Genomic DNA, 14,114 nt, shown 5'->3' with positions numbered 1-14,114 from the left:
TCCATCACTAATGGAATCTGGAGCTAGATCCTGCATTCTTGTGAACTTCCAGAGCAGATCTTGATGCCCTCATCTGATACTGTTGCAAGATCTGTTATGTTATAGAAAGGGAACTTCTATCCCTAAAAGTCATTTTATCAAGCAAGATTTTAGTGGCGTTCCAGTGAAATTATTGGTAAAGGCACCATCATCTTGAATCACGTAAACATGGTTATTAAAAAAAAAAAAAAAGACAGATGGAAAAGCTGTGGCATCTTTATAATCTAATTAAAGAAAAGAAACAATTAAAAAGAGCTTGGAAGTCAAAAGTAAATACAATATTTCTTGGGTGATAAAAATTTTCTGGAAGAAGAGAAGCATCTAATCATTGAATTATGTCTTTCTTAGCTTTTTGAGCTCTGTGAATTCAGTCTTGTCTTCATTCAGTTAAGTAAGAAGGAGCACGAGGAGAAAAAAGCAAAAGGAGGAAGGGACAAGGGCAGAAGAAAAAGGAAAGAGAAGGGATAGGACAGGCATCTTAGCTAGAAGCATACAGAATGAGTAGTGCTTATACAAAATAATTGGGGTGGGGGAGGGGGAGAATTATCTGCAGCATAACTGGTTAGAAGGTTCTAAACTAGACTTCCATGTTTTTTAGAAACAAAGATACAAAGCAAAGTGTATCTAAGAGTTACTCACTACTCAGTCTCTAATTTTTCCCAAGCTGCTGGATGCAGTATATATGTGGACTGTCTGATTATTATTCTCTCCATGGTTAGAAATGTGAAGGCACTTTATTCAGCTCTTACATTATTATAATCTAAGATAAGATGCAATAAGCACACAGTGTATGTGTATATGTGTGTATATATGACTAGAGCACTTTTGTTACTCACAAGAACAAACTCGTTTGGAGAATCATCATAAAAATGAAGTTCAGCCACCTCTGCTTCTGAAGCAGAAAGCCACTGCAGTGCTGTTCTCAGCTGGGAATCCACCATGCATGGTCCTATGTCAACATTTACAATTAGCAGTGCCTTTCCTGTGTGTCGCAAGCCTATTTCAAACAAAGAATCAAAAGGGAAAAACCAATTATTTAGTCAAAATATTTTAGTTACTAAACTATGTAGGTTATACTTCAGATGGAATTAAATTGTCAATTCGTGAATTAAATGTATCCGATCGTCAAATTGTGGAAACCTGTCACAATGAGGATATTTCTCCTCGGCCTTCTGATTTCCTATCTTGGCAGTTATGATGCAGGATTCTATGGTTCCCATCCACTTTCACCAGCAAGCTTCATCCAGACTGCAAGGTGATGTTTTGCTTTAGGGGCAATACTTACAGTGGCTTTATCAGTACTTAATAACAAGTTTCACATCCTGACCTTAAGCCCCTGCATTTGGGAAAAGAAAACCATTTTGTACACATTCTAAAGGATTCCTCTCTATTACTTTCCATGAGCCAGGACTGAGTCCTAACACAAAAAACAAGGTTGTGATATAGAGCCATGTGGAACCCTTGCTCTAACTGAAGCATTTAGCATTTTTAAGACAATAAGCAAGAAGACAAAGGAAATGATACTTTGTCTCAAAAAGCAGGCCAGGGGCCTTATGGATCACACTGGTAACTACCAAAGCAAGGAGGACTGCCTAATTAATAAACAAGGAGAGTCAGCGTGGTGTAGTGGTTAGAGTGCTGGACTAGGACCGGGGAGAGTCGAGTTCAAATCCCCATTCAGCCATGATACTTGCTGGGTGACTCTGGGCCAGTCACTTCTCTCTCAGCCTAACCTACTTCACAGGGTTGTTGTGAGGAGAAACTTAAGTATGTAGTACACTGCTCTGGGCTCCTTGGAGGAAGAGCGGGATATAAATGTAATTACTACTACTACTACTACTAAGGGGATTAGTGTTGGGCAATCAGAATTATCTTGGGACAATAAAACTAAAGCTTTTGCAGAATGAACAGAGTGGAATAGGATGGAAAGGAGAGAGGGCAATCCAACCAGGCACTCCATGGAACACATCTTACAAATATGTCCTACTTGAGATCAGAATGGAATTGTTCTCCTGCAGATGAAACTGCCCATGGTCAATGGCTTGCTGTTTCCCTACAGTCATAGCACACGTTCTAGAACTGCCACAAGCAGCTTAGTGCAGCATACCACTTACCACTGATATTTATATGAGATATATTAAGTCTAACTTATATGGGTTGATCTGGGGAGGAGAGCTAGTCTTGTGGTAGCAAGCATGGAGTTGTCCCCTTTCCTAATCAGGGTCCGCCCTAGTTTGCATATGAATGGGAGACAATATTTGAGCACTGTAAGAGATTTCCCTTAGGGCAGGCTTCCCCAACCTGGGGCCCTCCAGATGTTGCTGAACTACAATTCGCATCATCCCAGCCACAATCAGTTGTAGCTAGGGGTGATGGGAATTGTAGTTTCGCAACATCTGGAGGGCCGCAGGTTGGGGAAGCCTGCCTTAGGGGATGGGGCTCCTCTGGGAAGAGCATCTGGCATTTCTAAGTTAGGGCCGAGGGAGACTCCTGCCTGCAACCTTGGAGATGCTGCTGCCCGTCTGTATAAACAATACTGAGCTAGATGGACCAATGGTTTGACTTGATATAAGGCAGCTTCCTATGTCCCTATCTGTACAAGCTGATTTATATATTGAAACTTGAGAATTAGACTTGGCTGCTGATGGACGTATGATGGGATTGGAAGAAACCAGTTATTATACACAAAATTATGTTCAGAGTAAGTCTACAAGTGCTAGAGACAAACCACAGGGGCTGGCTATCACCATCTTGCTCTGTTAGTGAACACTTCTGAGCATCTGGCCAGCTAGTAACCAATAAAGCACTTAGAGGTATTTTTTGGTAAAGTGATTGCCAAAGCAAGAGTTTTGTGAAACGCCTCCAAGAAGCTGGCAATGTCCACAGTTTATGGTCTATAGTGGATTAGAATTTACATTAAGAATGATCTCCCTATATTGCATAAACAGCCCAGAACTGCTCTTTTGCCACAAGTCTTACAGAAATTAAAATATAGCTAGAGCACCTTCTAACAGTTACAAAATAAGGCATTCTATTCAGCATTACCTTCAGTGGCATCCTTGAGCTCTTCCTCATTATCTTCTGTTCCTTCACTGGGGAAAAGAAGGCAGAATGTTTCCAATGTGTGATAATGTTAATGCTCTCTTTCCTCAAGAGACAGTGATGAACATTCAAGGAAAAAATAGCATGAATTGACAAAAGTATCAAGGAATGATTGTGAAAAGGAAGCTTTGCTTCTCACACAATTTCCTGTCACGTGGCTTATATAATTCCAAAGCAAATAGCACAGTTAAGTAAATTCTACCTTTTATTTTAAGAGGCTGATTGGTTTTTGTTTTTTTAAAGAAACACCCCCACCACCACCCCACACACTTTGCTCTTTTAAATGGAGGAGTAAAAGTTCATTTAAATTCTACTAAAAATATTTCTATTTCAGCCATCTTATATTATACTAAAATTATATGAAAAAAGCTCTAGTTTACAGGGGAAGGAAAATATAAGTTGATATTCAAAGAAAAATCAGAAATCTTGTAGGAAGCAAGCTCTCATTTTAATGAAGGAACAATTGGAAGCATCTAAAATAGCAAGCAGAACATGCATAAAAGTGTGGGTTCTTTCTCATTTTGCCAGGACATTCACATTGTAGCACAGTAAAATGGACTCATTCACTATGAATTTGTTAAGGAAATTCATGATTCGGTGAAAAGCATGTTGATAATATATCACATTTTATATATGCAAGCTTCTTTTGTCTTGAAAAAGAATGACTTCATGCATTAAAATATGAAGGACCAACTTGTTTCAATGTCTTGGTTCGACCAACCTGTCTGATGTTGGAAATGACAAATTCTCCTCATACATATCTCCTTCTAAACCAAGACTGCTCCAGCTACTGCTGTTACCATTACTGCCAGGGGAAGAAGAGAACAGAGCTGAACTAGAAAAAAAAGTTAGCTCAAACCTTCATTTTCCTTGAGCTGCCTGTCTGAATTCTAGTGTTGTAGTATCAATTTAAAAAGAGGTTTATAAGAACAAAAATACAAGGGCGTAAGCACTGTTCAGAACAATAAGGCCAATTCACTTGACAATTTTTCCCCCCTTCCCCAATAGTTTCTGTAATCCACATGTGGCAAGTTCCAGGTTGAAAAGGATGCAACAACTTCGGTTTCCCAGCCAGTATCAAAAGAACAAGTTGAATCTGATGCTGAAGGGATGAATCAATGCTGGTTCCTTTCACAAAAATCAAATTCCTTGTAGATTTCAAACATCTGTGGTGAGAGAAGCCAGTTTTCTCAACACATAGAGCTACTTTATACTGAATCAGACAACTGGTATATCTAGCCAGGTACTATCTACACTACCTCGCAGGAGCCCTCCAAGTTCTCTGGTACAGGATGTTTCCCAGCTTAGTTACCCAAGATCCTTTTAACTGGAGGCTCCATGCTGAACTTGAGATCTTCTGCATTCAAAGCATCTGCTTTACTTCTGATTAAGGATCCCTTGTGAATCATACTCTATTGCACCACCTCTTTCCGTGGTACCTTGTTCTGGAAATCAGTTTATATGGTTTGAATGTTTTACGTAAGTAAGCAGTTTATTTCGACCAAACAAATCTTCAAAACTCAAATTCCACTAAAAAGTACTTTGATAACTGCTAACAGCAGTAATTAGAAGATACCGATTACTAAATGTAAGGTTTATGTCAAAATTAAGTTCAAAAGATCAGATTCAGGGCTGGCTGCAGGCTTCAGGGTCTGCCTTCTGTGAGCCCCCTCCCCTCCAGGTGGGCCCCCTGCCACCACCACACGACAGCTGCACACAGAGTCAATTCATAAGAGAAGACTAGTTGCTTCCATTAATGGCTGAATGGGTTCCAGTTGCTTTGGAGGTTCTCAGTAGGAGCTGCTGTCTAGAATGGCGGAAAAGTGACACCAAAACAGTCACCAAGCAAAACCAAGGATGAAGGCAAGAAATCCTATAATCCTGGAAACATGTAGAAACATGATATCTGTTCCTGAGAACAGATTTTAACGTGATTTTATTGTGATGATTTTGTTTAAGCCACCTTGAAAGCTCCTTATGTGTATAACAGCGGGATACAAATAAAATAAATAAAATAAATATTACACAGATGAAAAATCAGAAGGGGACAAGCACTGTATATGGAGAAAAGGACACACTGCTAATTTGGATGCTTGAACAGGTAATATGTGAAGAAAAGTTCTGCTGGTCTTCGATTGGCCTAAGCCCCTTTAAGATATAGAAATGGTGTCAATTTCATAAAATTGGGTTGTGAACAGATTTTAAGCTACAGTGCCACACTGGGGTAAGTGTGAAGCTGGGTGAACCAATCTAGCTCACATTTGTAACAAAAAAAATGCTTGTACATCCTATACAGGGTTTGTGTGGAGACAAATGTTCTGGATTCAGGATGACACAACTAGCCCGAAGTATTCCAGGAACTTATAGCCTGGTGGTGAACCCATGGGAGAGGTTCTGTTCCAGTCTGCCACTGGGCTGCTCAGTATGAAATCTCTTGCCTACTGGCAAGTGGGAGGACCATGTATGCTGTGGCACAGCTGAGCAACAGATGACAATGCATGCTGCCAGCTACCCATGCCTGCCACAGGGGGGGCCCTCTTGAGGCTGGGAACTAGGTAGGCTTCTCAAACAGTAGCCCTCCTCCACAGAAAACCTCTTTTGAAATTGTTGGAAGCTTCAGAAGCAGTTTGTGAGATGGTATGAGATGAAGAGGAACATAAACACTCCACTTGGCATGCCCAAGGCCTTCGGTGCACTTAAAGCAGCTCTTTGGATCCCAGCTAATGATTTTCCATGCTGTGACACAATGACAATTCCCTGAATGGTTTTTAAAAATCAGTTTAAAGAATCTAGAAAAAAGGTATTTATTTAAATAAATTAAAAGCAAAATATCTGATGAAAACAAGAAATTTAGGAAATCTCTCTCAGGAATTACATTTCTACATCACTAACTGGCAGGAAGATACATTCCTCTACTACATAGACCTTAACATTACCATGAAATGCAATATATTATCTAAATCACGGATGGCCAACTGTACTCTCAGGGGCTTCTCTGATAGCAGACCAGACATCTTGTTGCACAGACTGATCTGCTCAAAAATTATTAGGCTCCACAATAAAGTTGGTGGCATCTGCCAAAAAGGGCTCCAACTGTATTAAGTCCATATGTGCCTAAATGGCATTAAGATTCCATAGATATCAAACATTTGTGGCTTTTGTCTATCAAAAACATTTTTCTTATGAATTATAAAGTATGCACAAACGTGCATGGATGGATGGCTAACTGGTAGTCTCGAAGCCAAGTGTGGCCCAAAAACTCTGGGATGTCCATCCCAGAGGGGTATCAATGCAGGCTCAGTCTGGATATTATCTGTTGACCACAATGTTATCAAATTCAACAAATATGTGAATGGGAAACTCTATAGTTTCCTCATTAAATTTCAAATAAGCAAGTTTCTCAAAAATAAGATTAGCTAAGGAAGCTAAAAGGCAAAGTTAGGGTAAATGCTTTCAGGAACCTAGACAGATATTTAAAATCATTACAACTGTGCGTCACATAAAAGGCTCGCTATGCACTTGAAAAGGCACAAATAAAGATGCCAGAATGACTAAACAGCAAGGTAAAGCAGGAGGTAAGATGACTTGTTCAAATGAAGACACTAAGAATATATCCTGTACAAACTCCAACAAGCCAAATGCAAGCTCAAATAAGACAAGTCAAGAAGGAATTACATTTCTTGAAATACAAGGAGGAGAGGTCTACCAATGGCTACCAGTTGGAAGGCTGTGGGCCACCTCCGGCCTCAAAGGCAGGATGCCTCTGAGTACCAGTTGCAGGGGAGTAATGGCAGGAGAGAGGGCACGCCCTCAACTTCTGCCTGTGGCTTCCAGCAGCATCTGGTGGGCCACTGTGAGAAACAGGATGCTGGACTAGATGGGCCTTGGGCCTGATCCAGCAGGGCTGTTCTTATGATCAAGTAAAGGAGGAAATAAGCCACTATAATCACTAGATGACAAAGAAAGCTTATGGATTCAGTCTTCAATGATTGACAGTTTTTATAACCAAATAAGACAATTTAGATATGACCTGCGCACAAGAGAATGATTTAAATGATCTCTTGTGCCCAGGTCATATCTAAATTCATATCTAAATAAACAGCATAGCCTGGCAATAGATTTCTGGTGTAATTTGGTTTTGTTGTAGGCTTTGAGAAATTGTTACATGACACCCTGATGCCTTAACAGATATGCCATGTGATCAGTAATGATGTTGTGGAATTTACAAATTGTGCTCGCTTCCAGCTTGCTCTGCATGCACCCACACTTTTCCGTGGTCTTTGAGGCCCAAATCAAGATGGGGAGGTTAGAGTTCCTAGCACCAGCAAAGATGCCCTATGCTGCTCTAGATTTTGAGCCTTATATAATGGCGGGACCTTTTTTTCTTTTTTTTTGGCTACTCGCTTTAACTAAAAGGGCACTCTTGTACCCCTTTAACTGAAATACTGTAAGCCATTTAGTGATGAGGGCCATTGCCATAGGCTTGAGATTATGAACTGTCCCAACTTTTGAAGTAGGTGTGGGTGAAATCCAATTGAGAAAACTGTGGCCAAGTGGGCTTTGATATCAACATGGATGATGACATTGTAGCCAATCCTTGTGCTAGATGCTAGTATAATACACTTCTGTATTCTTTAGTTGCCAGGAAAATATTTTCTGTGAGGTGGTTTATGGACTGTAGTTGGACTCTAGTTTTGCAATTATGATATCACATAAATAACTTGGGAGTGCTAGTGACATGGCCTCTAAAGACAGAACCCATATAAGTAAACTTTTTAGAGCCCATGTCACTAGCATTCCCAAATTAATTAGTTTATTTAGAGTATTATTTCCTCTTACACCACAAAGTTTATCACACTGGCCTGAAAGGTAAGAATTACGGATTTCTTTTTACATAATTATATTTAAGATGTTGAATCTCTGCAATTAAAAATTTCTGGCTACTGAAAATAGCACCTTCATGAAGCCAAATTCAAATGTTTTAAAAGTCATTTTTTTAATCCAGTAGTGATGATGAAATCATATAATGAAGCCAATGAGTGTATAAGAAATATATAGGTAGTCACCTATCACTGAGGTGGAGAAAGCTGCTGTTCTCATCAGGATGTTCATCTTCAAAACTCAGATTAGACCAACTACCAGTGCTGTCATCACCAGTGCTCAGACTCATCTGCTGGCTGGCTATGGATTCGGCAGAATTAAATCCCTCTTTTCCCACAGAACTAAACAAAAATTAAAAATGATAATATCATTATTGTTCTACATACAGTTCCATTACACTCCCCAATTAAGGGACAGTTCCCCTTCTTCCCTCTGCCATCCTCCAACATCTGAGACCAAGAAGATAAGATGTCTTAGGTGCTGGCAAGTCTGTGTTTAGGGGATTTTGTTTTTTTGGGAAAGCAGCCATTCCTTTTTTTCTACAAACTGGAACTAGTGAAGTTATAAAAGAGTGTGCCTCTGAGCATGTGGGCACTTCCTTTCCTTTGAACTACCAGCAACTCACGGGATTATGGAGGGCATCTTCTAGCTAAAGAGAGCAAGTGGAACCTGACTTAATCTACACTGTGTTCTCAAAACTTGTATACAGTCCCAAATGTCTTTGCGCTGAAAGGAATTTTTATGTACAAGGGATGGATGCACATGTGTAAAATCACATCAGCCAATCTAATTTTAGATATCTACACATATTTTTGTGGCTTGTGCTCACATTACCAAATTGGCTCTTTGCTTTATAAAACTAATGTAGCCAGTGGAAGAGTAGTTTGAAACTTTTAAATTTTCTCTCTTCAAGGGAAACAAGACCAAAGTTTACTTGGGCATGTAGAATTGTATGAAGAATACAGTTCTTGGGATCTTGACCTCTTTATTTACTTAATTAGGGCTGTGCTTTGCGATATTATCTGTACTGCATGCTTCTGGTATGGTGATGGTGGGGGCTCCTTTATAGGACGTACAGCCCCATACTGCCTCAGCAATGGCAGGGAAGGTGTGCAGGAAAGTGCAGACCTTTCCCCATAGAGCTCTGGAGAAAGCACTTGAAAGGACTACACCTCTCTGCGCTCCCCTGAACACCTTCTCTGCCATTGCTGGGGCAGTACAGGGCTCTCCTTCCCATAAAGGTGTCCCCCCCGCGCGCCCCCCCCCACACACACACCAGAAGTGTGCAGCACTGTCATGACTCAGCCTGTTGCCACCTGATCTCTTTCCAGTAGCGACTCAGAATCAGAGACTAAGGGGGTGGAACTGGTTCCAGCCCCCATCCTGGATCCAACCAACATAGTGGAGAGTGGGGAAGCTGATCTGGATCACGCCACTGAGGGGGAAGCTGAGGAAGCTCTGGGGAAGGAATCCCGAGGCAGCATCTGTGGAACCTACAAAGCCGGTCTCTGCTCCATCACCACACCAGCGCTGCCAGCAATCCAGGGAGAACAGCTGGAACAGAGGAGGAGTGCCAGGCTCCAGGCAATGGCCCCTGAAGGTCTGGACACTCAAAGTGTGGAGATGGGGCCTAGGAGGAGTGATCCAAGTTCAAGAGTATTTAAGAGCTCAGTTTGCCTGCATACACTAGACAGTCAACTTGTTCCCTAGGAACCCCACTGCCTTATCTTGAAAGAAACCTATCACAAAGAGGCTCACATTATAGCAGGTTCAAATCAGGGGCGTAACTATGATCGGGCAAGGGGAGGCAGCTGTCTAGGGGCCCTGGCCTCTGGGGGGGCCCTCCAAACTACATGTCACGTGCCTCCCCCCACCCAGCGCCTGCCGCAGCTTCTTTGATTTGAATTATTTGAGGGGGTTTTAAAAAAATTCCTCCATGTTCATTCGAGCACGCCGTATTTCCTTGCCCTCCTCCCCTCCCTCTTCCCCATCCCCACCCTTTTCCCTTGTCAGCTCCTCCTCCTTCCCCATCCATTGGTAGGCGGCACCCCACATGATAAAGAAAGGAAAGGCAGGCACATGATTGGGTGGTTTGGCTCTGCTTTCTGGACGACAGATGCTGAGGAGAGCAAGGAAGAGAGGAGGTCAATTGTAGCCTCTCCAGCCACCAGGCTAGCCAGCCACTTCTAAGAAATTCAGTTCTTCTGTTATGGAGATGGAGGAGCTACGGCAGCTTTAGAGTGCTGCTGCGTGCTGCTCCTGTTGGCATTGATTCATTTGGGGGCATTATGGCCCACTCCCCCCCCCACCTGCCCGCTGCATGTCTGGCAGTGGGAGTGGGCATATTAATTCATTATTTGGGGCATTATGGCTGCCCACCCGCCCAAGCTTCGCTTATGTTTCCCAGGGGGGGAGGAAGGGGAAGCAGAGCATCGCAAAGGGCCTTTATTCATTTTTAATTGCAACGCTCCACTCCCCCTTCCTCCTCCCATTAGGAAAACAGAAGTGGGGAGGCACACACAAGAGAAGAGTGACAAGTGTGTGCTTTTCACAGTTCCTTGGCTCCGTTTATCAACCCCCTTTTAACATCCAAGGCTGTTCTTTGACTCTTAATCACTTAACATGCAAAGTTAGGTAAGAGAGTGGAGAAATCACTCAAACATTACAGACCTGTCCTTGGCACATGAGATCCTATGGGTCTTTTAAAAGTATACATGATGAAGGAGAAGAAGCCTCTCTTCCTAGCTCTCCCAAATTGGAGAAAGGTCAGTAGTTGTGCAAGGTTCCATTCATGGCCATTTCATTTCCTGCATGATTATAATCTGCTTTCTGCCTGTTCTGTATCCCATCCCATCCAGCCTCACATTTATTTGAGATACCTTGCCTCCTGAGATTCCTAATGCCCCTCCCTTCCGTCCTTTAAGAAACTTCTGAAAATTTATCTATTCTGCCAGGCTTTTAGGGGTGTGTGTGTGTTTCCCCCCACCCCACCCCGCTGTTGTTGTTTTAATTATGTAAACCGCCTCAAGTCTAAGGGAGTCAGGCAGTCAATAAATTTGGTTCTGCTGTGCTGTAATTTACACCTTTTAACTAGTTGGGATAGTTAGCAGAGTCTACATTGGGCCAGGAGAAGGAGAGGAAGGTGGTGACGGATGACGGGTGGTGGTGGGGGCCCATTTTAAAAACTTGTCTCTGGGCCCAAGCCAACCTTGTTACGCCCCTGGTTCAAATATTTCTAGGAGAATTCAAGATAGCCATAAACTAGCATAAACGTCAAGACTGCATTCTGAAAATAAAGCTGAGTAAATTTAGTTTGACACCTTTGGAGCTGTGCTATTATAGGTGCTACAGTCAATCTCCAGTGTTTAATATGTAGTAGTATCTTTATTACTATCTCTGACCAACACAGTTTAATTTGTACATATCTGTGACTGGGAGCAGGAGCGGCCGGTGTGGGTGCTGCTGGGTGGGGGTGGGGGCAATGAGAGGCACCTTTAAGCACAAATTAATAGGTGCTTACCTCCGTTCCAGCTGCAGCTGCAAAATGCCCTGAGCAGCGCTGCCCAGCACTCCCAGTGGTAGCGGATCGGCTCCACCACTCACCTGGCTTCCATGGAGGCCATCCCCCACCAGTGGCCAACATAGCATAGTGGTTAGAGTGTTGGACTAGGACCGGGAAGGCCCAAGTTCAGATCCCCATTCAACCCTGGGTGACTCTGGGCCAGTCATGTATCTCTCAGCCTAACCTACCTCACAGGGTAGTTGTGAGGATAAAAATAACCATGTACTAGAGCTTCTCTTACCTCCTTGGAGGAAGAGCGGGATATAAATGTACAAAATAAAATAAAATAAAATAAATAATAGTGGTAACTTTAAAGGCTACTTATAATGGCCTGAGTCCTGCATACATATATACTTATCTTCCATATTAATAAGGTGGTAAGATTCTGTTGAATATTTCAGCTATTAATGAAGCTACACCTGAGTGCCACTAGAATAATAACTTTTCAGTCATGGCCCTGATTTTAGAAGATGGACTCTATAGCTTTGTTCATTGGAACTCAACCCTGCAGGGATCTGGGAAGCCCCTTCATATTAACATTAAAGCTATGTATGGTATTTCATACTAAACCCTACCACTGTTAAACTAGATACACTGATAGGAATTTTATCATGTGTTTTGGTTTTTTTGGTTAAGGCTTTACTTACAATTATTAATACGGTTTGTGTTTGTGCATGCACACACAAACACATACCACATACATACACAGATACTTCTAATATTTTTGTTAAGTGGGAGATATTTGTAAATAAATTCCCCCTTGAAGTTGTTGGATAGACGATTTGGGTTGTCAGGAATTCATCGCCCTCCAGTGGCTGATGGAAGAAATGGAAATTAATCCTCTGTTAAGGTCAGAAGAAGATCCTCATCCAACAGCTAGATTTTTTTTTTTTTTTAATTACTGCTCCCTTTCTGGAAAGTAGTATAATTGCTTCTCATTTTATTATTATTTATTGCTCAATCTCGTCTTTGCTTAAAGGTCCTTAAGGCACAATACATTATTTCCCATAGCCACTTATTCTAACAACCTTGTGAGGTGGGTTAGGCCGAGAGATAGTCACTAGCTCAAGATCATTCACTGAGTTTTGTGGCTGAGTGGGAACTTTAAACCAAATCTTCCCAGTCCAAGACTAAGATATATTCACTAGACCACAATGAATCTTTAGAAAGATGACTAACTTGCTCTCTGTCACAGGCCTTTTCTAGAGTACGTCTTGAGACTTCATTTCAAATTCCCACTTGTTAGAATAAAGGTGTACGTGTACATGTACAAAAATTGGCAAAAGTTACACATTGATGAAAAAATTGGCAGAAGCCTCAATTATCACTGGCAGCAATAAAACAGAATACTTAAATGTATAGTTAAGATTAAGTGCTGAACTAAATTCCATCATTATGACCCCAATTCTAGTGGTCATAAAATCAAACAATCTATCTAATCGCTCTTAAATTTGCAAAGGAGCAACTGAGTGCAATGTACCACCACCTGTCCAAATTTAATGAAGAGTGGTTGATAAATGACTAGGATACAGTCATTTGAAAACTAGTTTCACTTAACCAGCTTGACCTATATTTGGCCAAGGTAAGATACCTCTCTTTCTTTTTTAAATCACCCAAGAACTCAGGTCCACAGTGGAATGTTTTCCACTAGCAGAATGCCATAGGTGAATGCTCTTACCCACATGCTAAAGAAGTGCCTGATGAATACATCATTACAAAGAACAGTTCTTCCCCCAAATGCCACCTGCTGTAGTAAATATCCAGACAGAAATTCAGTAGGTGACATTTTGGTGAAGCACTGAACCTTGCAATGATGCAGGCAGAAATTAACCTTCTGCCTGTTGAATTTCTGCCTGAACATCTCTCCCCAGCCCAATGTTGAGCTGAAAGACCAAGGCAAAGTGTGAGTACATGCACCCTAAAATTTGTAATACCAGCACAATATGTGGTGGGCAAAGATGCAACTTTTAAAATGGAGGCTCTCTTTTATATTTAATGTGGGTTAAGCAACTGTTCTTATTTAGCCCAGCACAGCATCACTTCAGGGGTTTTTGCTCAGCTGTATGATGGTCGAACTAGACACACAGGTCGGCTTGCAATGGTGGCTCAGCTGGTTCACATTGAAAGGGTGCGGCTGGTAGTCATATTTATTGAAGGGAAAAGTTGCAACTAGGAAGAGTTGAAATTTTCAACCCTCCATTGAATACCTGTTATGGGAACTTAACTCGAGAAATACTCAATGATTTTTTTCCCCCAAAAGGAAAAGACATACTGTATGCTGAACCAATGGCTAGGGGAGATTAAGTTCCATCCACTGAACTCCAGCACAACTGGTTTTCAAAGATTTTCAAAAGGCAGCAGCCTACAATCACCACAGCCCCCACCCCCCGCTTTTGTCTACTTTCTGCAAATCTAAGTATTTTGTGCTTTAATTTGTAGGGATATGCCAAAACACAATTTGGAAGCCGAATCGCAGCACAAACCCCTGGCCATTTGTGTGCCAGCAACGCAGGGGAGCAGCTGGGGGAAA

General features: G+C 41.8%; 1 protein-coding gene across 9 annotated transcripts in view; it reads right to left on the bottom strand.

Annotated features, from left to right (window-relative positions):
• Window positions 1-14,114, bottom strand: part of AKAP11 (A-kinase anchoring protein 11) — a 60,158-nt gene that overhangs the window by 12,386 nt on the left and 33,658 nt on the right. For 6 of the 9 annotated variants that reach the window (XM_053306460.1, XM_053306457.1, XM_053306461.1 and 3 more), the window contains 4 exons: window positions 8,208-8,363; window positions 3,863-3,946; window positions 3,085-3,131; window positions 876-1,036 (listed from right to left, as the gene is read on the bottom strand). In XM_053306460.1, coding sequence (XP_053162435.1) covers window positions 876-1,036; window positions 3,085-3,131; window positions 3,863-3,946; window positions 8,208-8,363 — 448 coding nt within the window. The remainder of the gene's footprint in view (window positions 1-875; window positions 1,037-3,084; window positions 3,132-3,862; window positions 3,947-8,207; window positions 8,364-14,114) is intronic. The other 3 variants (XM_053306465.1, XM_053306463.1, XM_053306466.1) reach the window with 3 other exon arrangements.

Source organism: Hemicordylus capensis, chromosome 3 (assembly GCF_027244095.1).
Source record: "Hemicordylus capensis ecotype Gifberg chromosome 3, rHemCap1.1.pri, whole genome shotgun sequence".
NCBI lineage: Eukaryota > Metazoa > Chordata > Lepidosauria > Squamata > Cordylidae > Hemicordylus > Hemicordylus capensis.
This window is presented reverse-complemented; position numbering and strand designations above follow the sequence as displayed.